This window comes from Daphnia pulex, chromosome 9, assembly GCF_021134715.1.
Source record: "Daphnia pulex isolate KAP4 chromosome 9, ASM2113471v1".
NCBI lineage: Eukaryota > Metazoa > Arthropoda > Branchiopoda > Diplostraca > Daphniidae > Daphnia > Daphnia pulex.
The window spans coordinates 4,952,105-4,979,561 of record NC_060025.1 but is presented as its reverse complement, the minus strand read 5'-3'; the positions used below and the strand labels follow the sequence as shown (position 1 = coordinate 4,979,561).

The following is a 27,457-nucleotide window of genomic DNA, read 5'->3' as shown; positions in this document are numbered from 1 at the left end:
TTACGAACGTCTCATATAATGTTAATAAATCTTGAGTTCTTTGCTGCCCCTTTGCTATCAATATTTCGTTGTTTTATGGTATTCTTCAGTCTGCACTTGTCCTTACTGAACGTCAAAAATTGTGTTCTTACATTATAGATTTTTTTACTAAGGTATTGTAAATTTGTGTTGTTATTGTGTTGGTCTTCGTTATCAATTTTTTTTTTCAATGTATTTTATGTAGATGAATTGCGCTATCGTATTTTTTGCTGGTTTTACAATGGTTATTTGCAATCCAATACCAGCAGAACCAACGAAAACATTATCGGAAGCTGGCCAGTCAATGTTGAAGACTCAAATTGATGTTGTATTAAAAAATTCTTTGACATTCATTAATTCTGCTATCAAAGAGATGAGTAAAACTGACGAATATTTAAATTTCTGGAAAAATGTGTCAACAGGGGTTTTCGCAATTTGCCTTATTGTTTTATTTTTGTTGGTTGTGCATTGGCATCAAAAGATCAACAAAAAATTATCGAAGTTGAAACTGAAAATGAAAGATAAGAGAAATATACTTTGATTTTGAAACATTATATTTTTCGATTTGCAACGTCTTCAGTTTTGGTAAATTATTAAAATGTTTTTTGATCGAAGGCATAAGTAATTTGTTATTTTATTTGTATTAAGTATTTGTTTCATGGGGGTTTGCGGTCTTACTGGACGTCTATTTTTAATCCGCATTTCGCTAAGTAAATGCTATTTAAAACCAGTTTTACCTGTACATTCGGCCATGAACTACCCCAATTACCACATCTAAATTACCTTGATACTTTTCAAATGGAAAACCCTGTTCACTGGTTGTTACGGAGTTTGCCAATTGTATGCAGGCTTGGTTAGACGGTTTTATTTGGTTAGAAATGTATTCCGTTTCCGGTTTTTCACAAAATAATTGACAGAATGACTCATTCGAATTTATGTCTTCCAAAAATTACATGTTACAGAGCGCCTCTGGTGCACAATACTTTTAAATGCGTATGGCAACAAAATTGAATGCACTGTAGCGGCCCGTCTGTCAATATAGTGCTTGGTATTAATCAGAACAAAAGGAGAAATTTCGTTATTCTAATCCATTTACTGCGTATTTTTGTTTCCTAAAGCAATATTGAAAGTAAGCAATAGTCAAGTTCGTAGCTTGCAACGCCCATAGTGGAATTGAAGGTAACAGGGATTGTCATTTCTTTTCTCAGTTAAGTTTCCATTATAAATAAAATTATTGGTGTCATGATTGTTAAGATGTTGTTGAGTTATTTTGCATTACCTAGAATTCCAGAAATCAAGTGACGCCCCTCACTTTCTTTAGTTTGCAAAAATATTATAAAATTGTCTTGAATCCTTCCCCTTGATAATGGTACACAAGTTTCTTGGTTGTAAAGAAAATATATAGTCAGTGTGTCTTAGTCTGTCATTTCGAAGTTCTGAAAGTTATGAATATGTTTCTATTTGTAATAATTGATATACATGTTTTATTATACCACAAATTGATTTTAAAGTGAAATTTTTGTTTTCTTTCCAGAGTTTCACCATGAAGACAGTTTTGTCTATAATCTATGCTTTTGTACTGGTGACAAGCCAGGCCAAAAAGTTGAAGTCAAACAAGTATTTTAATCCTTTGTCAGATGAGTTTATCAATCACATAAATTCCATGAAATCAACATGGAAGGTAATATGACACTTGTTACTTACATTAAATTCTGATGAATTACTAATGTTTCATCCTTCTAGGCTGGACGTAATTTTGGTAAAAACTTCCCGATGGGACCCTGACTCAAATGATGGCTGTACACCCAGATTCAAATTTGTAGATGCCTCCATTGAAGAATGTCAGCCAGATGTTTAGTAACCAGGTTAGCTATTCCAGAGGCATTTGATTCTCGGGAACAATGGCCAGATATTGCCCCACCATCCAAGAAATTAGAGATCAAGACTCTTGTTGATCTTGCTGGGTAATTTTATTAATCTGCTGATATTAATATCTCTTATTTTTTCTATTTATATTGGTTTCAGACTTTTGGAGCTGTAGAGGTCATGTCAGATCATATTTGCATTCACTCAAAGTGAGTAGTAAATGCTCATCTCTCAGCCGAAAACTTGGTCAGCTGCTGCTACACATGTGGCTTTGGATGCAATGGTGGCTTCACTGGTGCTGCTTGGAGCCACTGGGTTAAGAAGGTTATTGTCACTGGAGGCAATTACAACTCAAGTCAAGTAAGTCGATATACTTAATTTTTAGGTGTGCTGAATAATTAACTGTTTTTCCTCATATAGGGATGCCAGCCGTATATTATTCCCGCATGTGAGCATCATACAACAGGTGATCGTCCACCTTGCTCAGAGGGAGGTGGTACTCCGAAATGCCTCAAGATTTGTGAAGATTGTTATACAGTCGATTATACGCAAGATCTTCAGTTCTTCACTATGGTATGTCCGGTTTTATTCTCGTTCTCAATTCAAAATAACTAACAGAGCTTGTTTCCTAAAAATTAGGTGCTTCTTCTTACTCTGTTCACAAACGCATGGAAGATATTCAGTTAGAGATATTTTAAACAATGGTCCGGTTGAAAGAGCTTTAACCGTTTACGAAGATTTTCCTACTTACAAATAAGGTATGAAAGAATTAGGCCTTTTTTACAATCAAATTTTATTGCTATTATGATCTCTCAATTAGGCGTTTACCAACATGTTCATGGAAAGCAGTCGGCGGTCACGCCATCCGAATTCTTGGATGGGGCGTTGAGGAAGGTGTTCCATACTGGCTTATTGCTAACAACTGGAATACCGACTGGGGTGATAATGGTTATATCAAACTTCTTCGTGGGAAAGATGATTGTGGCATTGAAAGTCAGATCACAGCTGGTTTACCGAAACTCTGATTTTCTCTCAATATTACCTAAACGTTTACAGATTAAACATTTTTTTTGTTCACCTGTCTGCCTTATTTTTCCTTCCTTTTATTAATTTTTTTTATAATAGAAAATTAACGACTGTTTAGTGTTTTGAACAAAAATAAATTGGTTTAGTTAAAATGATTTCCTCCTAATCTTTATTTTTTACATTCCAACAATTGAAACTTAACTGGAAACCTTTTGGAAAGAAAAGTAGCGTACTCAAATTGTGATGCAATTCAATTTTACCATGTCTCTTTCATTATTTATTATTGTTTCACAACGTAATTTTTTTTTAAATTCAAATCTTTGGGAATTTGAATAAGATTTTACAAAGCATCAAGAACAATAGTGAGTAGTTGTACCGAAAACAAACTGAGCTTCTTTAGTAAAGTAACCTGAAATGTGAATAGATAGATAAATCATAAATTGAAATTAAAGGAGTGGTTTTGAGACCAACCATTCCCTGCGTCTTGATGTGTGTAAACATACTTGTGGAATTACTGGTATAGCCCCTGTTGTAGCAAAGTGGTTATTCCATCATCTAAAAGATTACAAAGCATCGAGAATAATAGTGAGTAGTTGTACCGAAAACAAACTGATGCACAGATAGGATAAACTGGAATAGGATCTCCGGATCTACATTTAAAAATGTTAAAAATAAGAAAGGATAACGTTTGAGTAATTCTTAAGTTGTATCATACCTTGCGAATGGGTGACAAATATTAGATTGGGAAGCGAATTGAGACACAGCGTCCGATAATCAAATGAAATTCTAGCCTCGTTGATTGTTTTGATTGAGCTTGACGTTCGACAAGCAGACACAGGCTATAGAAAATGTCGTCTGCTGGGGAATCCAACTAAAAGTCAATCTGGGTGTCTTTTTCTTTTGCAGATATCTCGCGAAAAACAAATAAGATATCGCAATTCTAGTTTTTTTCGTTAAAGGGAAAGTTCTTCTTTAAATTAGAGGTGGTTAGATTCTCAAATATTAGAAGCGAACTTTTTCTCATCATTTAGAAGTTTTCCCTTTTTTTTGTTCTTTTCCCCGATTATAACCCCGTTAATTTCGTTAACACTTGTAAAAATTAGTCGTATTAGATGTAAAAAGTCATTCTACGTTGAATGAGATAGGTCGCTTCATGATCGGAGGATCACGAGAGCGTGAAAGTATGAAAAACCGTTTTCGTCTCCCCCCGCCCAATTCCCCAGGGACCTCTCAGGGTTAACACTATTTGGAGCGCTGTCGGAACTTTTGTTTCTTCAAATCTCTCACCCTTAAAAGGCGGTAAGCCTTCGGCTTTTTAAAATAAGAATTTTAAAAATCTCTCAGGGACCAGTTAACCACGACTCTAAATTATTCTAGGAAATAATTGCCTGAAATATAATTGCAACTTTTCGCAATACGTAAGGACTCAGACGTTCCAATCACGATCCAGCAAAAATCAAATAGTAAAAACAAATAAAGGATCTTTTTTTAAAGACCGTTTGCGTTTCTCTAGCATTTCCCAGTGAGTCACAATTTGAACTTAAACTAGTAAGCCCATTTCCATATGGGCCTCTCTACTGCCCGGATACTTTTGCCTCGGACAAAAACCTAGCCTTCCCATTATTTTAAAATTAAAAAAAAAAAATTGGATTGTTCCTGGCACCCGAGAGAACCTACACAAAAATTTTCATTCAAATCTAATGAAAATTGGAGCACTTTTTCCCATTGCGAAAACAGCGTTTTCCCAAGGTTCTCTCGGGTGTCCGGATACTTTAGGTGCCTAATGTAACTCCACCAGGGTGAATCGGCTCGGATCGACCGCATTTACTGCTCCCTATCTATATGACAAAAGTTCTCCCTAATTGCTAATGATACTATGTACGTGACCGACAATGCGGGGATTCACGCTGTTTCTTAAATTCTCCCAGTGCCGGAAGCGTCCAGTCCTCCCCAGCAATCCATCTGGAATCTTAATACGAAGATATTGGTGGAAGATGCTTTTCGAATGCAGATCAACACGTTCCTATTACACGCCACGTCTCAGCCGCTCCGAAACGAAAAAGTCTTGGAGTGGTGGGACTGTGATAAAGGAAATGGTTCGTTTTTGCCTGCTCTGAGAAAAATGTGGCTTACTAAGTTGCAAACATTTTGTGGTTTGAAGATTTTTCCAAACAAATGTTTAGGTATGGGAAACAAAATGTTTAGGTATAGGAAACAAAATGTTTAGGTGTAGGTAAACATTTGTTAGATTTTGCTATACGCAACATTTTCGTTTAGAGACATGTGTACAATGAATCTGGCGGGATAAAAAAAGGTGCATCCCTTTCTTTTACTTCCGTCGGTGAAAACAAAGAAAATGAAATCTACCCCTCTTTTAGTCACCTCAACCTCCCATCATATGTGAAGCGCCTTTAATCCTTTTTTTTTCTTTAACCTCCCACCCACATTTCTCTCACTAGTAGGAACGACTTCTCCCATCCCCCTTCTGTATAGGGTGGTATTGACCCACTTTGAATTATCGGACGAAGAGATTCCATAAGTTAAGATTCGCCAGGTTTGACATTTACGATTTCATGGGGTAAAGAAAAATCAACTATGAAATAAGCAGAAATATGTCTGTATTACGCCGATTGGGTTTGTTTGAAATAAATAAATAGCTATACATCACCATAGAGAAGTAGCGTTAGTGCAGCGTGTGGACGATCTCACTTTGGTTTACGAAAAATTTATAAGTCCCTATTTGGTCATTCCCGAGGGTAATATCTAACGTATGTTTCTTGATAAAACAAAGATGATCATGATAATATAGCAAAGTTGGTAGCGTAGTGATCTACTAATATATTACGGATCTACTAATATATATAACGAATAGTGAGTGGGTTCGAATCCAGGTTCCAGGTTAGACTAATGGTAGTATACATCGTAATAGGAATTTTATTTTTTGAATGAGGGATGTTCACCTTGGATTAGTGCTAAGACCTTTCTTTTCTTCCCATTACCTTCTATGTCTTGAACCACCTCGGGTGGTTTATAACAAAACATTTCTGTTTCGTCATTTTCTCCCAACATTTCATGTTTCAGCTGCGATAGGTAAACCAAACTGTTTGGCTATAGGTAAACATTTGTTTGCTATTAGCAAACTCCTCTTATGAGAGAGTGGTTGAAATCGCGGACCCAGCCATAGACATCAATTGGCTTACATTCCAAGCTTTACGCGAAGAAGCGCGTGAGTGGCATCCACGTGCACTCACAGGCGCAAAAATTCGGTGCAGAAGCGTGGCCAGTAGCGACATAGACGTCCCTATTCCATGTGCGGGAGGAAAAGAGTAATGATTGGATTTTAATGGGAGTTATAAGAAGGTTAGAGTAAAAGTGGAGTTACACACTGAAGATCAATGCCACCCTCACCGACGGATAACAGTCTGTTTTTTGTCTGGTACACGACGGTGACCCACGCTTGGGGCAACATTTCGTTGATAACATCAAAGAACGACTGCAAATAACGGTAATTATCCTCCTCATCCAAAAGTGCGAGCGTCCAACGAAAGCAACGGATTACTGGTCCATCACCCTACTCAACTGTTATTATAAGATTACTGTGTCAGTAGTGGAGGCCCGTCTGAAAAAAGACAGTTCCGGAGGTGATCGGCGATGCCCAGCCTGGAGGGAACGGATCAGTAAACTCAGTAAAGACTGTCAACCACGATTTCTTCGCTTTCATTGGAGAGCGGGACGTCGAAATGGAAATTGCACCAATGGCTACATTTGTCGGGAGCTGCGGGGGGGAGATGGGAGGCGGCGTTTGGCAATTTCCAGGACCACCTGCAATGAGAAGTCGGCCGTTGCTTTAGCTTGTAGCCCACCAACGAATCATGTTCCTAAAGGTTGAAGCCTTTTCCAAGATTATCTACGTTGGCGTCGATTTTACAATGCCCAGTTGCCCACAACTGATAATCGAGAAGAATTATCGAGCGGTTCTGAAATTTCTATGGGCCAGCCGGCTGGAAAGTCCGCCCCTGGATCCATCCACAGGAGTGTAGGGACTCACTATGATCCACACTGAAATTTTCTTAGGATACCTTTTCCTACGGCATATAATATCCTCCTTGTTGGGCCGGATACTAACGACCGTTTCCTCCTTAGGTATTGGCTAGCTTTCCCCACTAGGAATCTGCTGGGCCATTACAATTCAACACCTGCTCCAGGCGCTTTCTTTCATCGACAGACACACGTGGAATAAACATTCGGTCTCATCGTACAGCTCACCTGTGGCGGACGACGCCAAATAATCAATCCTGCAACAAAGAAAGGGTTTCCCCCGTCCACTAGCTGGCCTATCCCGTTCTCCCCTTTTGACTTTGTGCGCCCAACTTCATAGTTTCACTCACTCCATTTTGTACTCTAAAACGAAAAGCAACTGCATCTGGCAAATGCTGTTACCTTTTTTCAAGTGGCAAATAAAGATCTTTAAAATTCCCAATCTCCCTGTTTTCTAAACTCGCCGGAAAAATACGTGCCGGACATTTGGTGCATCGACCTTGCATTCGAACCCATTTCTCAAATTCAAACAACTCCGGTGTACATTGCGGTGCATCGATTTCGATCTCGAGAACAATCCGTTTCGTTCCCCTTGGCCGTTTAGTGAATCACGTGGTCGACTTTGTCAGTAACGCGTTCGGCGTCACCATCTCCAGGTAGTTATCTCTCAAAATCAGTCCCATCTGACAAGGTACCAAAAGTTAGCTATCTGTAAATTCACTCTTTTGCCCAATCGAAAGTCACAGGGAAAAAATTCATTTCGCAGTAATTTATTTATTTATTTTTTTCATTAAACCCTTCCCCCCTCATTCACATTTACATTTTGTATCCATATTTGAAATTTTGTTTTCTTTTTTTTGGGTCTCGTCGTCCCACACATAGCGTTTCTGAACATTTTCATCCGTAACATCCATGCAAATTTTCTTTAAATTCACGTAAAAAAAGAGAGCCATTAGTCTAGCTAGCTCGTGGTCCCCCCTTTTGTTTCTCAATTCATTTGCGTCTCAATCAGAACAGTTTCGCCACAAGCGACGATTGTTCAATTTGTTGGATTGCGCGCGAGTCACATTCGTTTGTTTGTTCAACAAAGCGCTAGGGTAAAATTTTCCTCCCGTTCAGTTTTTCTTTTCATCCCATTCGTTTGCGTTAAATCCCTCCCGTTAATTTCTCTCTCTCCCTCCTTCGTTTCGTCCCTTTTCGAAACACTCCCACCATAAGTTTTTTTTCCGCGCCCCTCCCATCTCCAAAACTGCCGCGCCGACACAACAGCCCGTACAGCCGGGAAAATCGGACAGCCCAGCACGAAGAAAGGCGCCAAAACGAAAAACTTGATAAGCAACAGAAAGCTAGAGCCGCAGAAGATCGTCCCGAAGAAAATCAAGACCGGTCAAAAAGAATTCGCGACGCCATTTCCGAAGCTCATAAATACCTCGCAGACATTCAAGCACAGAGAGGCATCCAGTTGCTGCCACACCGTCAAGTCAAGCAAATCGCTCGTCCCGAAAAAGACGAGAATTATCAAAGAAAATCAACAAGGCGATAATTGAAGCTCATAAACATTTTGCTATTCTCCAAGAAGAAGCTGAAGAGCAATTCATCTTGCAAATCGAGCCAGATCCTTTAGATTTACTCGGCGATCAAGAAGTCAAGTCCAATTAGCGCAAGTAAAAAAAAAAATCTTTCTCCCACTAGCATTCAAATAGTCCTAGAGAGTATAGTCCTAGGCCGGAAGGTCGGTTGGGCTTACACTTGGTTGGTCTTTTGCTTGCTGCAAGTGGTAATCCTCTCAAAATTCATAGAGTAGTCCTAATTTGTTTAGTCCTAGGCTCTTTTGTAAAAAAGAGCTGGTTGGTCTGGCATTTGGTTGGGCTCTCTACCTTTATTTTCGAACGTCACGCTCACCTTAATTCTCTCGTTCACTGTTGTTTGGTGTCAAAATGGCCGAAGCCAATAGGCCCCCCAGTCAAAATGCTGATATTCAGACGGACGTCACCGACGATTTCCCCCCACTATTTCAAGATCGCGCCAACAAGCAAGTCAGATCCAACGAAAAAAGCCGTCACACGAAATTAATAACGGGGATAAAAAAACACATGTCTGAACTAGGCAACAGGACCGAGCTGAATTTTATGAGAAAGAATCTAGCCAACCGGGCCCACAACATTTTTCGGTCGTCACTAACGCAAAGACTAATTCCAGAAAACGACTGGGTCAACAACTTAGAGCAGGTCACAACAGCATGCTACGCACGAATCGACGACTACATCAGAAATGTTCTAAGAGCTCCCTCAGCCGCTTCATCAATTCACAGTTCGGTCAGTTTGCCGTCTCATCTATCAGAATCCAAGAATAGCACGCATTTCCCAAATTATCACCAAAGCAGCATTGTCGACAGTATATCACCTAGCCAAAAAACCACGCGTGTTTTAACCCGTGAGTTAGCAGAAGAAAAAGTAGCTCGTCAAAATCTTCAGTGTGAGCTACAACGTCTCCAAGCGACCATAGCGCAGATCAACCAACAATACACCGATGAAGCAATATTGAGGACCCAAACGATCAATGGAATCGCCGAAGACAACCGAAATTTGGCAGCGTGGCTCAAAGAGCGCAACGAGGCTCTAGCAAAAGAGCAGCAGGAACGGCAAAATTTAGAAGCAACCTTAAAAACCGATCTCAGAAATCAACAGCGGCTTCTCGAAGACGAAAAAATGTCTCGTCAAACGGACAAAAATCAGTTTCAACGAGAGTTAGAGGCTCGCATTAGCGAACTCACTACGGCTTTCGATAAAAAATTAGCTTCGCACGCTTCAAAGAACTCGGCAAACACTGTCGACACAAACAAGAAAGAAATGGGTGCCAGACCAAAACATCAAGCATCCCATAAAACGGAATTCACCGATGAAGAACCGGACGAAAATGAAGACGAAGATCAATTTCCAGAACCGCCTTCTTATTATACGATCGACGACGAGTCCAGCTAAAAACATGATTTTATCGATTAAAAAAAATGGCCAGTCAACCAGACACCCGAGCCGTCCGTCAACAACAAAAACTCGTTCTCTGTTTTTCGTTTGCCGAAATTACAACCCTTCGACGGAGACTGGAAAAAATGGGCCGATTGGATCGCGATCTATAGAGATCTCGTCCACCAGAATTCGTCCATCTCGACGACCCAGAAGATGGCAATATTGAAGCAGTGTTTAACTCAAGATATTCGAGATGGCCTCAGAGATTCTTTGAGCAGTCCAGCTTTGTATGATAAAGCTCTTCGGGAACTAGAAGAAACCTACGGCCACCCGCAACTAGTCTCCAGATCTTATATTCAATCACTGATCAATCTACCGAAATTGAATATGAACGACTACAAATCATTGAGGAAAGTCTCGAAAAACATCAATGTGATGTATTGAATGCGATCACAGATGGCGCACGAAAGGCTTACGCCAGAGGGCCACGGAGTGAACGGCATTCGAGTCGAGAGTAGAGCGGAGGAAGGTCTTACCGTTCCCGTCTTGTGTATTTCATACGCCTTGTGGACTTAGAATACAGTGCCTAACGCAGACTTAACATGGCGCAGTTGGTCTCACGCACCTACGATTGCTAAACATAGTGGTGTACTTTTTTCGTGACTCTAGTGAACCCTGCGTTTCCCTGTGTTCCTCGCCCTCAGTGTTCGACTTTCGTCCATGCGGCCCATGTACGCCGCCATCTTGCCTTGACGATCGAATCCCCACTCCTGATAGTGCAGGAGGCCACTCTGTCGGAGGCGTCACTCATGTGCCGGTCCCCGTACGGTTAGTTGTGCGGCATTTCAGATTGCTTTGAATTTTCTCGATTTATCGACATTTTTTTTGTGGTGCGAACCCGACCAACGCACGCGGCTTATGGGCGCCGCCATCTTGGTTTTTGCAGCCCCTCGTTTATGTCGGCAGATCAGAGTCACGGCATATCAGGCCCCAACTACTTTTCTCGCTGAGTTAATTTCTCAACCCGACTTTTTCTTTTTCTGTGCGACGAGTGTTATTAGTGCCTTATTTGTGCCTGCTTGTTCCGTATTCCCACGAAGTTCGCTTTCGACCAACAGGTGGCGCAACACACGGTGCAAAATCGTCGCTGTGCCTTTTGTACCATCCCTGCATCGTATATTCTGCGTGACACAGCATCGCTGAACATAGTGGCCAGTGAGCGGCTGTGATTCTACTCGCGCTCCGTTTATGTCCAAAAGGAAGCAACATATCGCTACTTCACCCATCATCACCCGTGCTCGTCTGCGAGCCACACACGCAATGGCAACACCACCGGCGGCACCAACGGCGGCGGATGCGTTAGCGGCGGCGGCGGCGGCCGGAAACCGGATCGACACCCTGGAGGCTCAATTACTGGCCATTTCTGGTCAACTGCAAACATTGATCACGGCGGCCGGTGGAGGCGCTGGTGGTGGCGGTGGCGGCGGTGGCGGTGGCGCTGGTGGCGGCGGTGGCGGTGGCGCTGGTGGTGGCGGTGGCGGTGGCGCTGGTGGCGGCGGCGGCGGTCTTGTTACTCCGGCAACGCCTCAACGACGGCGGCTGGACACCTCTAGCGTGGAAAAACTTCACGGCGATGTCACCATTCCCCTCCTGCGGTCCTGGAGGAACCGTTGGAACGACTTCGCCGAACTAAGCCAGCTGGCAACATATCCTGGGTCGGAGCAGATGGCGGCTTTCCGTATGGCCCTGGACCCAGCCATGCAACAAATTGTCGAGGTGGCGCTGGGTATACTGCCCACCACGATCACCACTCCGGATTTGGTACTGGATCGCATCGCCGATTACGTCCGCGCGAAACGTAACATCGCCCTCGACAGAGTCGCCTTTGAAGAACGGCGACAAGGTCCATCGGAAACGTTCGACGATTTTTATATCGCACTCCGCCGCTTAGCTGAAGCGGCAGATTTATGTGCAACCTGTTTTGACACCCGTCTAGTCACGCGCATCATTGCCGGCACGAGAGATGCTGAAACCAAGAAAAAGCTGCTGGCAATGAGCCCATTTCCCGCCCTGCAATCGACAGTCAACATCTGCAGGAGTGAAGAATCCGCACGGGCCAATGAACGCTCTTTAAGTGGCCATTCCGGCATATCATTGATCCAGAACAAACGCAATCGCACGGAGCGCCCATATGCAAACGAATGCAAATCATGCGGTCACGCAGCGCACTCCACTGGGATTACGTGCCCGGCCATAGGACGCACGTGCCATTCATGCGGTCAACCGGACCATTTTGCCCCAAAGTGCCCCAATCGCGAAAGAGGAAAGAGCGGCGGGGGTGGCGGCAACGGCAGCAGTGGTGGCAGCAGCGGTGGCAGCAGTGGCGGCAGCGGCGGCGGTGGCGGCAGCGGCGGATCGAAATCAAAAGTCGGTCACATTACTATTGGCAACGTGCAAGCCAACCATCGGCAACGCAGATCCCCCACCATCGCATTGGAGGTTTTGTTGGACGAGAGCGGCTCGTCGGTCGCGACAATTGATGACGCAATCCCCGACCCTGGAGCAGAGGTGAGCGTGGCCGGGCGCGATGTCATGGCGGCTTTAGGTATGACCGAAGCGGACCTATTGCATTCCCCTTTCGAACTGGTCATGGCTGACCGGTCCACTCCACTCCTATCCATCGGGCAGCACGAAATTTCCGTTCGTTATGGCGGTCGGTGTACCCGTATGACGGTGGTGTTTTGCCCGGAAATACGCGGAATGCTCATCTGCCGTTTGGATTGCGTGAATCTTGCAATCATCCATGCGGATTACCCACAGCCACTGACACCAATTCAGTCCGTGCAGATTTCGCCGACAGAGGATGCAGATCAGCCGTCTCAACCATCAGAGTGGGAATTTCTACGGGGCATTCACTTACCCTTGGACCCATCAGCGGAACAGATCGCAGAAATCGAGGCGGCTATCGCAGCAGAATTCGATTCTGTGTTCGACCAGGAAGATGGTTTACGGACAATGGCGGGGCCAGATATGATGATTCAATTGCGGGACGATGCAGTGCCATATTATGTGAACGGCGCCCGACCAATCCCATTTAGTGATCGTCCGGAAGTGAAGTCCAAGCTGGACCAATTGGTGTCGCAGGGAGTGATCGTGCCAGTGACCGAAGCGACGGAATGGGCCGCCCCCCTGGTGGTGATTAGGAATGCCAAGACCGGCAAGATCCGCATCTGTGTCGACCATACCCGATTAAATAAGTTCGTCCTGCGGCCAACTCACCCTACGCGTACTCCACGTGATGCGGTCGCCGAAATAGACAGCGAGTGCCGATTCTACACCAGTTTCGACGCCGCCAACGGGTACTATCAAATTCCCCTCCATCCCTCCTGTCAACATTTAACCACCTTTATGACGCCGTGGGGCCGTTTTAAGTTCCTCCGCGCGTCCATGGGCCTCAGTTGCTCGGGTGACGAATACAACAGGAGGGCGGATGTTGCGTTCGCCGCAGTGTCAAATACGGTGCGTGTGGTCGACGATCTGCTTCGCTTCGATCGTACCTTCCCCGAGCACGTGAGGGGAGTGTGTGAAGTTCTTCAAGCGGCACGCGACGCCGGGATCACCTTCAGCAAAGAAAAGTTTCGTTTCGCCCAACATCGTGTGTCGTGGGTTGGATACGAGATCAAGCACGGCGGAGTCACCATCGAGGAGGCCAAATTAAAGGCCCTGTCTCAATTTCCCCGGCCGACTAATATTTCAGAATTACGGTCATTCATGGGCTTGGTGGAGCAACTCGCCGGATTTTCGACGGAGGTGGCAGCGGCCAAGGAACCCCTCCGACCTCTTCTCAGCACACGCAACCCATACGTGTGGACGCCGGACCATGACCGAGCATTCGCCGCCGTTAAGTTGGCTTTAATCTCCCCGCCCGTGGTGGTCCATTTCGAACCAGACCGTGAAACAGTCATCCAAGTCGACGCCTCGCGCAAGAACGGAATGGGGTATGCGCTAATGCAGCGACACGACGGAGGCTGGCGTCTAGTGGATGCCAATTCCCGTTGGTGCTCCGATGTCGAATCACGATACGCCATCGTGGAGCTGGAGCTGGCTGCAGTCGAGTGGGCGATCCGAAAGTGCCGCTTATACCTATCTGGTCTTCCAAATTTCACCCTGATGGTGGATCATCAGGCCCTCGTAGCAATCTTAGACAAGCATACCCTGGATGCTATAGACAACCCTAAAATACAGCGTCTGAAAGAGCGACTGTCGCCCTATTCTTTCACAACCGTTTGGAGAAAGGGGAAGGAGCACGCCATTCCAGACGCCTTATCACGGGCCCCAGTCAACGACCCAGCGCCAGAAGATGAACGTGTGGGTGCAGACCTTGATTTTTCCGTTCGGAATGTGGTGATTCAGTCGATCGCGGCTGTATGCAACTCTGAAGACGAATCGGCCCCGTCGGATCATTTGCCGGACGCTTTGCTGGCCGATCTGCGATCCACCGCCGTGGCAGACGCGGACTACACGGCCCTAGTGGCGGCAGTCGAATCAGGTTTCGGCACGGACCGTGCCCGCGTGACGAACTACATACGTCAGTTTTGGTCCATTCGTCACCAACTGTCTACGGAAGACGGCCTTGTCCTCTTTGGATCCCGCATCGTGGTGCCGTTCTCATCTCGCCGTAACATTCTCCAAAAACTTCACGCCGCCCACCAGGGCATCGTCCGGACAAAACGACGGGCCCAGCAGACGGTATATTGGCCGGGAATATCGAACGACGTCACGATGCTCGTCGAACGCTGCTCCAAGTGCCAGGAGAGGCGACCGAGCCAGTGCCAGGAGCCACTGATGTCAGACCCGCTACCGACATTCGTATTTGAAGACGTGTCGGCCGACTTATTCCAGCACGGAAACCTCCATGTGCTGGTATACGCGGACAGATTATCGGGTTGGCCGGTAGTCCACCAGTGGCGACGCGATCCCACCGCGCGAGAAGTAGTCCAGGCAGTCGTGCACAATTTCGTCGAGCTGGGCGTGCCCATGCGATTCCGCTCGGATAATGGACCTCAATTCGATGCCGGAGTTTTCCAAGAGACACTGAAACGTTGGGGCGTGGCATGGGGTAACTCTTCCCCTCATTACCCCCAGAGCAACGGCAATGCGGAGGCAGCAGTGAAGGCGATAAAAGAATTAGTGGCGAAGACCGGAGATTTATCATCGGAAGAATTTCTAGCGGGGCTCCTTGAGTTTCGGAACACCCCCCACGAGAGCGGTGCATCACCGGCACAAATTTTATTCGGCCACCAACTCCGCTCCATCGTCCCGGCGCATCGATCATCCTATGCTCCCAAATGGAAGGACGCCATGATAGCACGGGAGCGACAGGCGGCGGCGGCTGCTGAAACTAAACTTCGGTACGACGCTCATACCCGCCCATTGTCACCACTTCGGATCGGCACGCCGGTACGGATCCAAGACCCGGATTCCAAGCTTTGGACTCATGTGGGCGTCATTGTGGCGGTTGGCCGCTACCGATCCTACCGAATCAAATTTGCTAGTGGCAGCGTCCTGTGGCGCAATCGGCGGTTCCTCCGCCCCTTGGTCCCGGCGGAAGAAGAGACGACGGCGACGATCGTCCGAATCAACCCATCGGCAGACGGCAGCGCGCCCACGGTAGCGGATGTCATCGTTCCCCCCGCATCAACCCAACAGCCTCCCATCGTTCCGGCGCCGGACGGCCCACGCCGTGGAACTCGCGTCCGGAAGCAGAGGGTCATCACATCTGTGTAATTTATTCCATGTCGTACAACCATTCCCGTTTGATCATTTGTGCTCGTTTAATATGCAAGTGTCCCCTATCCACCCCAAAGTGTCGCCGACATTCGCTTCCCATTGGATGTATTCATGGAATCATCATTCTATTTGTTTGTTCTGTTTGTTTGTACCGAGCGAGGGCTCGGGAGGAGTTGTGATGTATTGAATGCGATCACAGATGGCGCACGAAAGGCTTACGCCAGAGGGCCACGGAGTGAACGGCATTCGAGTCGAGAGTAGAGCGGAGGAAGGTCTTACCGTTCCCGTCTTGTGTATTTCATACGCCTTGTGGACTTAGAATACAGTGCCTAACGCAGACTTAACAATCAACGGGTCCGTTGCGTCACTCAAGAGCGGCGGATATGAAAAAGAACTTCACTCCGTGACACTTATGGAGCTAGTTCACTCGAAGATGCCCCCCCCCCGACATCCAAAGCAGGTGGGGGAAAAAGATAAGTAAGAATCATCCTCGGTGTCTAAACCTGCAAGATTTCGCTGACTGGCTTCACTCGGTAGTAAAAGGTGAGATGATGGCCAAGCACTGTCAATTAAAGATTAAAAAAGACCAGCAACAACAAAGGCAAAAAATGGGCCGGCAAAAAAATCCAGGCGTTCGGTTCCCAACCCCCCCCCCTTCCGCCCCAGCAACAAGGCAACAAAGAAGGCAAAGCAAAAGCAAAAGACCAAGCAGAGAACCATCCGAAAAAGTTAATCTGCCTTCTCTGCAAAGAAGATCATCGGCTCGCCCAGTGTCCAAAGTTCAGCGCAAAAACTCTAGAAGAGAGAGCGCAGTTCATCAAAAGTTCCGGTTGTTGCATTAAATGCTTAAGCAAAGGTCACATGCTCAAAGAGTGTACATGCAAGAAAAAATGCGACGTCAAAGACTGTGAATTTCGCCATCATACTTTGATGCATGGTGCCCCACGCATTTCTTGGAAAAATCAAGAATCGGAAAAAGCTCAACCTCAAACGGAGAAACCCCCTCTTCACAAAAAAGAAGAAAAGAAATTAGTAGCCACTCACTTCGTAGATGGGGCTCAAATAATTACTTTATTGCAAGTAGTGCCCGTGACGGTCGAACATAAGGGAAATAAAGTCGACACCTTCGCTCTCCTAGATCCTGGAAGTGAAGCTTCCCTCATTCTTCAAGATTTATCCGCTCATCTGAAAATTGATGGGCCGACTGAAATCGCTCGACTTGGATCCTTCCACGGCGTCGATCCAGAAATCAAAACAACCAGAGTCAAATTCAATATTTTTCCTCGAGATCAGAGTCGTGCCTTCGCTGTGAAAAATGCATACTCTGTCCCGAAGTTGGAAGTGAAGAGCCGGAAAATCAATTGGCCAGCTCTTAAACACCAGTTGAAACATTTGAATGACTTTGACTTCCCTCTCATCGACTCCAATAAGGTATCTGTACTTCTCGGACCTGACGTCATGAGAGTCCATGATGTGTTGGACGTCCGGATGCCTCCGGACGGAATAGAAGCTCCTGACGGAATACAAACCCATTTTCGTTGGTGTCTAACAGGCCCAGTCCCAACCACAATGCTGCAACCACAAGACACGTCGCATTCAAAAATTCTTCATGTTTATAAACATTCTGTATTTCAAAAATTAGAAGATGCTGTCACGCAGTTCTGGCTCACGGAATCCTTCGGTGTCAACTCTCCCGCACACCCGCCGATGAGTAACGAAGACAAGAAAGCTCTCAGCATCTTAAACAAAACAATTCGCCATATCGGTGAGCGGTATGAGGTGGCGCTTATGCTGTGAAATGAAACTCCAACTTTACCCAACAATCGAGAAGTGGCGCTTCGGCATCTTCATTCGCTGGAGCGACGCTTCGAAAAAGATCCAACATTCGCGAAAAGTTACGCTCGAGTTGTAGAAGAATACATCTCTCTTGGCCATGCCATCCCGGCCCCATCGAATCCTGCTTCAAACGGCCAAGAATGGATCCTGCCGCATCATGGTGTCCAAACGCCCGCGAAACCTGGCAAAGTTCGCGTGGTTTTTAATCCCTCCGCACAACACCGCAGTACGTCCCTGAAAGACCAATTATTCAAAGGCCCGGATCTTTTAACTTGCCTAATAGGAGTTATTTTGCGTTTTCGGATGCTGCCGGTACCAATGTCAGGTGACATAGAAAAAATGTATCACCAAGTTCAAGTGGCTAAACACCAGCAGTCGCTACTCAAATTTTTATGGAGGACGCCCGGCAGCCAAGATCCACCGACAACTTTTCAAATGACGGTCCACATTTTTGGCACATGCATTTTCGCGCTCCGACGTACGGCCGAAGATTTTGGCCACCTCTAAACGTCGCAAACAAGGTATTAAGCAACATCTATGTCGACAACTATTTGGACTGCACCGAAACCGAAGAAGAGGCCATCACACTCCGCCAGGACGTATCCGCGTTGCTGAAACTGGGCGGATTCAATATGGTTCAATGGCTGTCTTCATCACGCTCCGTGTTGGCCACCATCGATAAAAATGATTTATCGCGCTCCTTGGATTTGGACGCTGACCGACTTCCGATCGAGCGCACGCTTGGAATGTTGTGGGATTGTCAAGCTGATATCTTTATTTTCAAAACTTCCACTAGGACTGACATCAAGACAAAACGAGAAATTTTGCAAGAAATTTCCTCGGTTTATGACCCAATGGGTTTTCTTTCCCCGGTGATAATGGTCGCGAAAATTCTTATGCAAGATGTTTGGCGCACCGGAATTAACTGGGACGACGCGCTGCCACCGAATCTGCTAGCTGTCTGGAAGGCGTGGGCATCGGAGCTCGAATTCATCGCAAAACTGAAGATACCCCGCTGTTTTCGAAAACAGTCGAAGCCACTGGAATACGAGCTACACGTATTCACCGACGCCTCCAAAGCTGGTTTTGGTGCGTGCGTCTATATACGCACGAAATACGGCGAAGAGAATTTTTCTTTAAATTTAATCCTTGCAAAGGCTCGAGTCGCTCCTCTGCGTCAATTGTCCATCCCTCGCTTGGAGCTGCAAGGAGCCGTCCTCGGTGCCAGATTGTGTGCCAGCGCCGTAAAAGAGCTCGGACCAATCGCTTCCAACGTGACCTACTGGTGCGACTCTCAGACTGTCCTCCAGTGGATCCATCCGACAAGGTGCAAATATCACGCATTTGTCGCCCATCGCATAACGGAGATCGCCGATACCAGCAAAGCAAGTCAATGGCGTCATTTGCCCGGCAATCTCAATCCAGCCGACGACTGTTCAAGAGGAATTTCGGCAATCCACCTGACGACTCAGCACCGAATTATGCGCGTTGGCGGAAGGCATGCGCATTCCGTCCATTCCACATGCGTCCATTCCGGAATTCGCCAAGCATCCTATCATCCTGGATCCCACCAGTCAACTCTCCACCATGTTGATCCGGGAGGCACATGAGCGGCTGGACTATGCGTCAACTGAATTCACGCTACACGATTTAAGCCTGCAATTTCACGTTCTACGGCCTCGCGCATAAATCCGGCGTATTATCCGCGATTGCTTCGAGTGCAAATTGCGCAACAGCAAACCGGATCCTCCATTGATGGGTCCGCTTCCCGCTAGCCGACTTCAATCTCATTTGCCGGCATTTTCAAATGTAGGAATCGATTTCTTCGGTCCGTTCTTCCTAACCATCTTTCGCCGCAAGGTGAAACGCTATGGCGTCATTTTCACTTGCCTTGACTGTCGTGCAGTTCATCTGGACGTTACCCACTCGATGGATCTGGATTCCACATGATGGATTCGTCGATCTACGCGGTCTACCACGGATCTGCTACAGCGACAACGGCACGAATCTAGTCGCCGGAGAGCAAGAAATCTCGGACGCACTCGCCGGTTGGAATCGGGAAATATTGGCCAACAAAATGGCCAATCAAGACGTCGAATGGCGCTTTAGCCCGCCTGCTTTCCCACACTTCGGCGACAGCTGGGAGCGTCTCATTCAATCAGCTAAACGCGCACTTCGTAGCGTGCTCAACGAGCGCACGCTCAACGACGAAGTCCTGCTCACCGCGATGTCCGGCGTCACCGCGCTACTAAACGCCAGACCATTGACGCATGTCAGCGTCGATCAGCACGATCCGCAACCCCTCACTCCCAACCATTTCCTGACGGGACGGCCCACTCCGGGTTTTCATGTCGAAGACGCGGAAGAATTTGGTGGTCTAACCAAAAGGCGCTGGTTAGAATCGCAAGCTCTCATCACCCTTTTTTGGAATAGGTGGCTGAAAGAGTACGTCCCCGACTTAATCGAACGACGCAAGTGGCTGCGCCCGCGAAGAAATTTGGTCGTCGACGACATTGTACTCGTCGTCATGCCGAACGTGAAGCGGAAAGAATGACCCATAGGCCGCATCACTCGCGTTATCCATGGTCAAGACGGCTTCGTGCGATTGGCAGAGGGGAAAGTTATCCGAGTGGCTACCGGAAGAAAAGACCGACAGGATCCCTCCAATCCACCTACTAAAACGTCCAGTTTTGTGCGGTCCGCACACAAACTGTGTCTATTAGAAGCTGACGAAGAAGAAGATGTTCCCAGTGCTGGAAACAGGGCCGGCTGTGTGGCGGACGACGCCAAATAATCAATCCTGCAACAAAGAAAGGGCTTTCCCCGTCCACTAGCTGGCCTAGCCCGTTCTCCCCTTTTGTCTTTGTGCGCCCAACTTTATAGTTTCACTCACTCAATTTTGTACTCTAAAACGAGAAGCAACTGCATCTGGCAAATGCTGTTACCTTTTTTCAAGTGGCAAATAAAGATCTTTAAAATTCCCAATCTCCCTGTTTTCTAAACTCGCCGGAAAAATGCGTGCCGGACACACCAGTAGTGGATTTTGAATCTCCCACCTCTCCATCCACCTGAAAATTTATCACCACCAGAATAAGTCGGTGTTTTAGCCGGACCACGTCAAAATGGCACATCCGTCCCTCGACTGGGCCAACATTTGGAAAACGTTACCGCGCCTCCCCTTTCCCCTACGCGATTCCTATTTCTTATTCAACCATCGCCTCCTCTATACGCGAAACCTGGCCAACCGAATAGACGTGAAGTTGGACCCTGAATGCGATAAGTGTTGGAAATGGAACTCTTGTTGGCGGTGTCGGACCGTTCAACTTCCAAGATTGAGATAAGAGATGATACCTTTGTTGTTGCTAGTTTGTCCTTATATTTCACACTGCCGTATAATACATCATTTTGGTATTTCAATAGTTGGTTTAGGGTTGAGTAGGATAGGAAACAATAGATTGAGTGGGAAGAGAGGGTAAAATTGGGGCCCTCTGTTGAGGTCCCTACAAATTATATAGAATTAACAGTAGCAATAGTGTCGATAACTGTTGGGATGCAATAAATTCCCAACATACTCCCCAGTAGAGCCCGTTCAATTGGCTCGACATCCTGATCGACTTGATTATCCGTTGGATTAGAGATCTGAGAATGCGGTTGAAGATGGATGGCCTGGATTACGATGAGCTGTTTCGTTAGCTGGCACCAGATTCAGTTAATTGTCCATTCCATTTGATTCCGATTGAGAGTTTGCTGACTCTCTTTGGAAGTTTGCCATCAGGATCCCATACCGATTGGTGTGTGTTGGAATCTTCTTCAATGGCCATGGCCTTTAATACAAGAATATTGTTTAGTAGATGTGAAATGATTTTGTTTGGTACCTGGGTTAACGAATAAGAGAACAGCGACTGGTTGATGAGATGTTCTTCTATACTTGGTGACCTTGAGAGGCGTTTAGGGGCTGGTTTTACTGGCTTCAAGCGCTTCCGTTTCATTGAGTTTTGTTGACTTGCAAATTCCGGAAGAATTTTTGATTGACTGCACGGCGATCTGAACTTCGGAATGACTTCTTGGTTACTTGCTACGATTGTTGAATTTACAAATGCAGCGGCTTGTTGGTGATTTTCTTTCGAAGCTTCCTGGATTTCTGGTGATGATGATAAATTTCCAGAAGAAGAGAAGTTTGTTTGTTTAAGTTGACTCGGAAAAGAGTTTAGTGTTTCCAGCGATGCAGCTGGCCTTCCCGATGGGAAAGAAAGAAAGGCCTGAATAGCTTTTCCTTTGGAGTCGTCCGGCGAAATGCTAGTGAATGAATCTCTAGTTTTTAGACAAATGAGTGTACAAGGAGCTTCTGCTTGATAAGTAGGAGTTTCTTGATGAGTAAGAGAGCGAGGAGCTTCTGCCGGATTGGCTGGAGCTTTTTCAAAAATGAGAGCACAAGGAGCTTCTGCCGAAATGGTGGGAGCTTCTTGAAGATTGAGAGTACAAGAAGCTTCTGCCGAAATAGCTGGAGCTTCTTGGATAATGAGAGAACAAGGAGCTTCTGTCGGAGTAGCTGGAGCTTCTTGAATATTGAGTGTGCAAGCAGTTTTTTTGTTGCTAGAGGAGCTCAAGAGATTTTTGGACTCCACTGCATCTACACCATCTAAGTTTGCAAATTTGAGGTTAGTTGCTTTCAGCTCGTCTTCTTCAAACCTTTTTTTGTCTTTGTTTCCACTGGATTGGACCGGAAGATCTGAGATTGATAGTCCTTTTTTGGTCGTTGTTGGAGACTGGCAGTTCCAGGCTCCTTTTCCATCGGGGCTTCTTTTGACTGGGCTGATTTGACGTTTTGGTCGCTGTAGCAACTTTTCGCGGTTGATGATGTGATTTTTTCTGCTCCATCCAGTTTTGCTGAGTTTTCTAACTTATAACCAAAAGAATTATTTTCTTTTATTTCTTTCCTTTCAAACCTTTTTTTGTCGGGATATCCGTCTGGCCCATCCGAGAGTGGGAGAGAATCCGAGAGTGGGTCTCCTTTTTTCGGTGGGTGAGGGAGACTGGCCGTTCCAGCCTCTTTTTCTTCCGTCTGGATATTTTCTTTTGACTGGTATGAAGGGGTGTGCGGAAAACTACAGCTTTCTCTCGTAAGTGACGACACTACTGGTGGAATTGGGTTTGGCACTGATACTGCTGCGAATTGAGATGTTGCGAGGGTTGTGGGGATTAACTCCACTACTGGATTTGTTTGAGAAGCTGCTGGTGATAGGTAGACATCTCCTGGAGCGAAGGGCACTGAATAGGCTGTTGAGATGGCTGCGATCACCTGACTGATTATGTCACGAGTGAGTTGTGCATGGGTTGCTTCCTGTTGGTGGAAAAAATTGAGAATCGTTTTTTCTCTGTCCTTCTCCCATTCTTCCTCATCTGATTCTTCTTCCTGGTTTTCGTCTTTAAGTTTGTCTAACCATTCTCTACGTTTGTTCTTGATGAAAATTATTTTTGCAAAAATAACCTCGTCCATTGTTTGGATCATGGTGTTGAAGTCTGCATCGATCGTCGCTTGGTCTACGCCTTCTTTGTTTATTTCATCTTGGATCCTTTTTGAGAATATCTCATAATTCTTGTGAAATCCATCTAGCTTTTTTTCTAATTTTTTGACTTTGATAAAAGCTTCCAAAGTCATATCGGTTGTTTTGTAAGCTTTGGCGAGGTTAATAATACGGGTGAGATGCCTTTTAATTATAGTTCTTGCGTAATTTGGAGCCATTGTGAGTTAGAGGTGGCTCCTAAGGAGCTGCTGAGAGTACGAAATAGAGAAGAGAATTAGTTTAAATTAATTTTTTGATTAAGTTGATTAGCCTTTTTGTTTGTTGTTCTGCTCGGTCTTCGGAGATTTGTGGTGCCGAATAAAATTCTGCTGTCTTTTCCACTTTATTTGAATTCCTTTATGTAAAGATATCTGCAAAAACTGAATGATTTTGGAGCTAGGGTAATTTTCTAGCTCCTTACAATTCCACAAACGGCATAATAACAATTTTTAGGAAAGAGAATTTAAAGAGTTTTTGCCGCAAGACGGCGGTTTCTAATTCCCAATTTTCTTTTTGTGCTCAGAGGGCACTTTGTACCTTTTGAGAAAGAGAGAAAGATTTTTTTTTACACATACAAAAATGCATGGGCGTAAGAGCGTTAGATTTGTTTTGAAAATGGCGGAAGGCCTTTTGTAAATAGAGAGAGAGAAGAAAACAAAATTAAGTTTTATCACCCTGAGGCGTACACGAGGCGAACGCGTTGAAAGGGTAGAGAATTTTCCCGCGTTTTTCAGTTTAAAGGGGAAACCGGGCAAGCCCCCAAAAAGAGAGAATATTTTTCTGTCGTATTTTGAGGGAGCGTTGCGCCTTCTGAGACAGAGAGAGATTTACCCAAATGATTGAATAACAAACAATGCAAATTAATTCAAAAAATGAGAGAGATTTGTTTTCGTGTATGGCTGAACGCCATAGCAAAGAGAGTGAGGACTATTTAAGTCTTATTATCACCCTGAGGCTCACACGAGGCGAACTCGTTGAAGGGTTAGAGAAGTTCCCGCGTTTTCCCAATCTAAGAGGTAGGGAAGCATGCCCCCCAAAAAAATTCTTTAAAGGAAAGAGATTCCCGCGTTGTCTCAGTTTTAAAGAACGTGCCAAGAGTGAACCCAATCAGCTGAGATTCGTTTTGACAATGATGGGAGGCGTATCAAGAGATAGAGAGGGAATTTCACCCAAGGCTCACACGAGGTGAACACGTTTAAGAGGTACGGAAGTTCCCGCGTTTGCCCAATCTAAGAGATTGGAAAGCAATAGGCCTATCCCCCCCCCCAAAAAAAAAATTCTTTGAAAGGGAACTAGGGAAGAGAGAATAATCAACTTAGGCGATGATAATTTGCGTGACAAGGAAAAAAAAATCCCCCTTCAAAAATGATTTAGGAATTGTGTTTTTAATTTTAAGGAAATATTTTAGCTTTAATTCAAGAGAGAGAAGAAAAATAATTTACTGTTTAAAGAGATCTATTTGCTTACTAGACCCCTGAGAACAAGTTAAACTCAGAGAGAGAGAAAGATACTAATAAATGACTGACCTGCCATAATTAAACAAAATTTTCTTTTATAAATGGCGGCAGTGATTAGGCAAAAGGAGATAACGAGAGAAAGATTTGAGTGTGATAGAGCGAAACTAACTTAACACTGGTTGGAGAAAACTCCGGTTCGAAGGACCGTGTTGGAAATGGAACTCTTGTTGGCGGTGTCCAACTTCCAATAAGATTGAGATAAGAGATGACACCTTTGTTGTTGCTAGTTAGTCCTTATATTTCACACTGCCGTATAATACATCATTTTGGACTTTCAATAGTTGGTTTAGGGTTGAGTAGGATAGGAACAATAGATTGAGTGGAAAGAGAGGGTAAAATTGGGGCCCTCTGTTGAGGTCCCTACAAATTACATAGAATTAACAGTAGCAATAGTGCCGATCACTGTTGGGATGCAATAAATTTCCAACAATCAGTGCAGTGGTAAAGTAAAATATCGGCTGACCATCTCGGATGCCCAGAACGTGTAACAGCCACGAACTGGATAAGAGGTACCTCGTGTCCCTCGGCTGCTCCGGTATTTGGACGCACTGGATCAGATATAGGGCGACTTCCACACGACGCCCCCGCTCGAATACTTGTGACCGTCTTTGTGGATGTAACATGGAAAACGTGGAAAATGGGACGGTTCCCGTCGATCGACGAATACGAATCCAAATGGAAGAAGCTAGTACTTCAGTTATCGTACAGTCTTTAGCCAGGCTGATTCTCCCGTCATTCTTGTTGATATCGGTTCTCTCTTTTGTTTCATTGTATAGTCGTTCTTGTGTTTACTTGTAAATTCTGGTAGTTTCTCTAATGTAACGGGTTGAATTTTTTCTACAGTTAATACAGGAATGTTCAAAATTAAAAAAATGCTGCTATGGTAACGGAGTGTTACATTTTATTTAAGAATTCCGTTGCTTAAATTGTTTTCGTTTGCATGTTTGCGCATACCTCCGGTGAAACGGTAAAAAGTTGGAAGCCAACAAAGAGAATCCTATTTTGATGTTGGTCCGCGTGTGGTGCGGAAGTTTTTCTGGGGGTTGGTACCGGTAGAGTAGATGGCAACAGATGGCGTGACCGTTTCTAAACATGCCATCTAGTATTGTTTGTAAAAGTTAAAATCAATATTTGTAAAAGGATTGTCAGCTACCTGCGTTAGCAAGTTACCCGAAGGGATGTTTGCGATTTTTTTCATTAAAAAAGGAAAAATAAAAAAAGTACATAACCTACAAAATACATTAAAAAAATTACATTATATTAAATCTACAAATAGCCTTTTCAATAAGGTTTAGTTCAAATTTTAATACGTAGTCCGTGCTTAAACAGCATCAAACTTGGGTCCCTGAATTTGAAATTCAAACAAAGTTAACACTCAGAATAATACTGCGTCACTGCTTGTAAAAAAAAAATAGCAACCCGAATGAAGTTTAGGTATTTTACCCGGAGGTCTTCTTCACAGTCTTGCGCGATGCCGTGGTTGACCTGGGCGTCGTCTAGGTTTTGTCGACGAATTCACCTATTATTCCTCGCTGGTCGACTATTGAGTAGGAACCGAATTGTGATTTGTTAGTTCAACTAACAAATCACTAACAAATCACAAACAACTTGCTCACCGATTCGGATGCTCGTTTTCGATGGGACGAAGCCTTTAATTGGCTGTCATCAAGTCGAGCATCCAGAGAGAGAATGAACTCCTTTTCTCATTAAGAACAGTCCTCTGTAGAAGTACAGTACTCTCTTAATAGGCGCTCTTTAGAACAGGTCTTCACAGAAACGACCTTCTCCTATAATAAAGGCATAAAAAACTATTGAAAGCGCAACCAAAACCACCAACAATAAAGAATCAAACGATTTAAAAAATAGAAAAGGACAAAAAGGGTAAAATTAAACGTCCATTTTCTTTGTATCCCCGTATAGTACGAGAGACAGTGAGGTCGTCGTGCAAAATCGGGTATCCTATGTTTGGAATACTGATTTTGATTAATTATCCCAAAACTAATCACTCCGACTAATCAAATCCAATCCTTCCCCTTTCCAAAATCCAGCAGCCAGTTTCTTCAGCACTTCCTCCACAAAGCCAGACTCACGACGATAAAGCCGGATACTACCGGTTCGAGGGGGCCCAGGATCAAAGTCGGCAATCAAAACCTCTTATCTAGGTTACAGGAAGCTGAAACCAACAGACCGTGTTGTCTCTGGTTGCCAGGTGAACTTTGCAAATTTTCTTACCGTGTGTAAAGGGTCCTTCATAAACAAAGAATTGGTTCTAATAAATATAAGGCTGAAAAAATTTTCCATGCTACTTCACGCCCAGGTGGCACACATCCCTGTAACAGACTGAGTTTTAGCTGTTACCCAAATGATGGGAAACATAATAAAAACAGATCTGTAACAGACCTGTGGTCGAATTCTAAACGAAAGTTTAAGCCGTGATAAATACTTGACTGGATTCCGGATACGTCAAGCGCGGAATATATATATATATATCTTTAATTATAAAAATAATGAAGTGCAATTCTCATCGGAAAGTACGACAATACTTATCGAATCTTAACTTAGGCATGAAACACTTTATTCAAGCGAGTTGTAAGGCGGAGTTTTTCCAATAGAAACTACTGTTACTTACGTTTAGTGAGAAGTTCTTTCGATTCGGCCATAATCGAACAGATCAGGGGTTGTTATTTTTGTAAACGCATTAACACACATTTTAATAGGCTTATCGTCAATTTCATTTGCTGCAGATACATATACCAATGAAAAATATGATGGAAGTGATACCCTCGTCTTTCTGAGATGGAAAACTAAATTCAGAAATGCTTAAAATTAAACGCTA

General features: G+C 44.9%; 2 protein-coding genes, 2 long non-coding RNA genes and 1 pseudogene across 8 annotated transcripts; 3 read left to right on the top strand and 2 right to left on the bottom strand.

Annotated features, from left to right (window-relative positions):
* The first annotated feature begins 1,070 nt into the window (after positions 1 to 1,070).
* On the top strand, positions 1,071 to 2,992 carry LOC124202494 (annotated as a pseudogene).
* Positions 2,993 to 3,164: 172 nt separating this feature from the next.
* LOC124202493 lies at positions 3,165 to 4,261 on the bottom strand. Its single transcript, XR_006878189.1, has 4 exons — positions 3,626 to 4,261; positions 3,510 to 3,560; positions 3,382 to 3,436; positions 3,165 to 3,319 (listed from the first exon to the last, which is right to left on the bottom strand). It is a non-coding gene; the product is annotated as an uncharacterized LOC124202493 (long non-coding RNA).
* Positions 4,262 to 16,565: 12,304 nt separating this feature from the next.
* Positions 16,566 to 18,047, top strand: LOC124202951. Its single transcript, XM_046599473.1, has 3 exons — positions 16,566 to 17,241; positions 17,347 to 17,469; positions 17,536 to 18,047. The coding sequence occupies exons 1-3, from the start codon at positions 16,566 to 16,568 to the stop codon at positions 18,045 to 18,047; spliced, it is 1,311 nt and encodes a 436-aa protein (XP_046455429.1).
* Positions 18,048 to 18,436: 389 nt separating this feature from the next.
* On the top strand, positions 18,437 to 19,150 carry LOC124202950. Its single transcript, XM_046599472.1, has one exon. It carries the CDS (start codon positions 18,437 to 18,439, stop codon positions 19,148 to 19,150), a length of 714 nt encoding a protein of 237 aa, XP_046455428.1.
* Positions 19,151 to 24,916: 5,766 nt separating this feature from the next.
* On the bottom strand, positions 24,917 to 26,325 carry LOC124201623. 5 transcript variants are annotated; one of them, XR_006877620.1, is made up of 4 exons: positions 26,238 to 26,325; positions 26,065 to 26,161; positions 25,576 to 25,720; positions 24,917 to 25,458 (listed from the first exon to the last, which is right to left on the bottom strand). It is a non-coding gene; the product is annotated as an uncharacterized LOC124201623 (long non-coding RNA). The 5 variants fall into 5 exon arrangements; XR_006877619.1 differs by adding an exon at positions 25,932 to 25,966 and having other exon boundaries at positions 25,576 to 25,850; positions 26,065 to 26,319; XR_006877616.1 differs by having other exon boundaries at positions 25,576 to 26,161.
* Between the last annotated feature and the right edge of the window lie 1,132 nt (positions 26,326 to 27,457).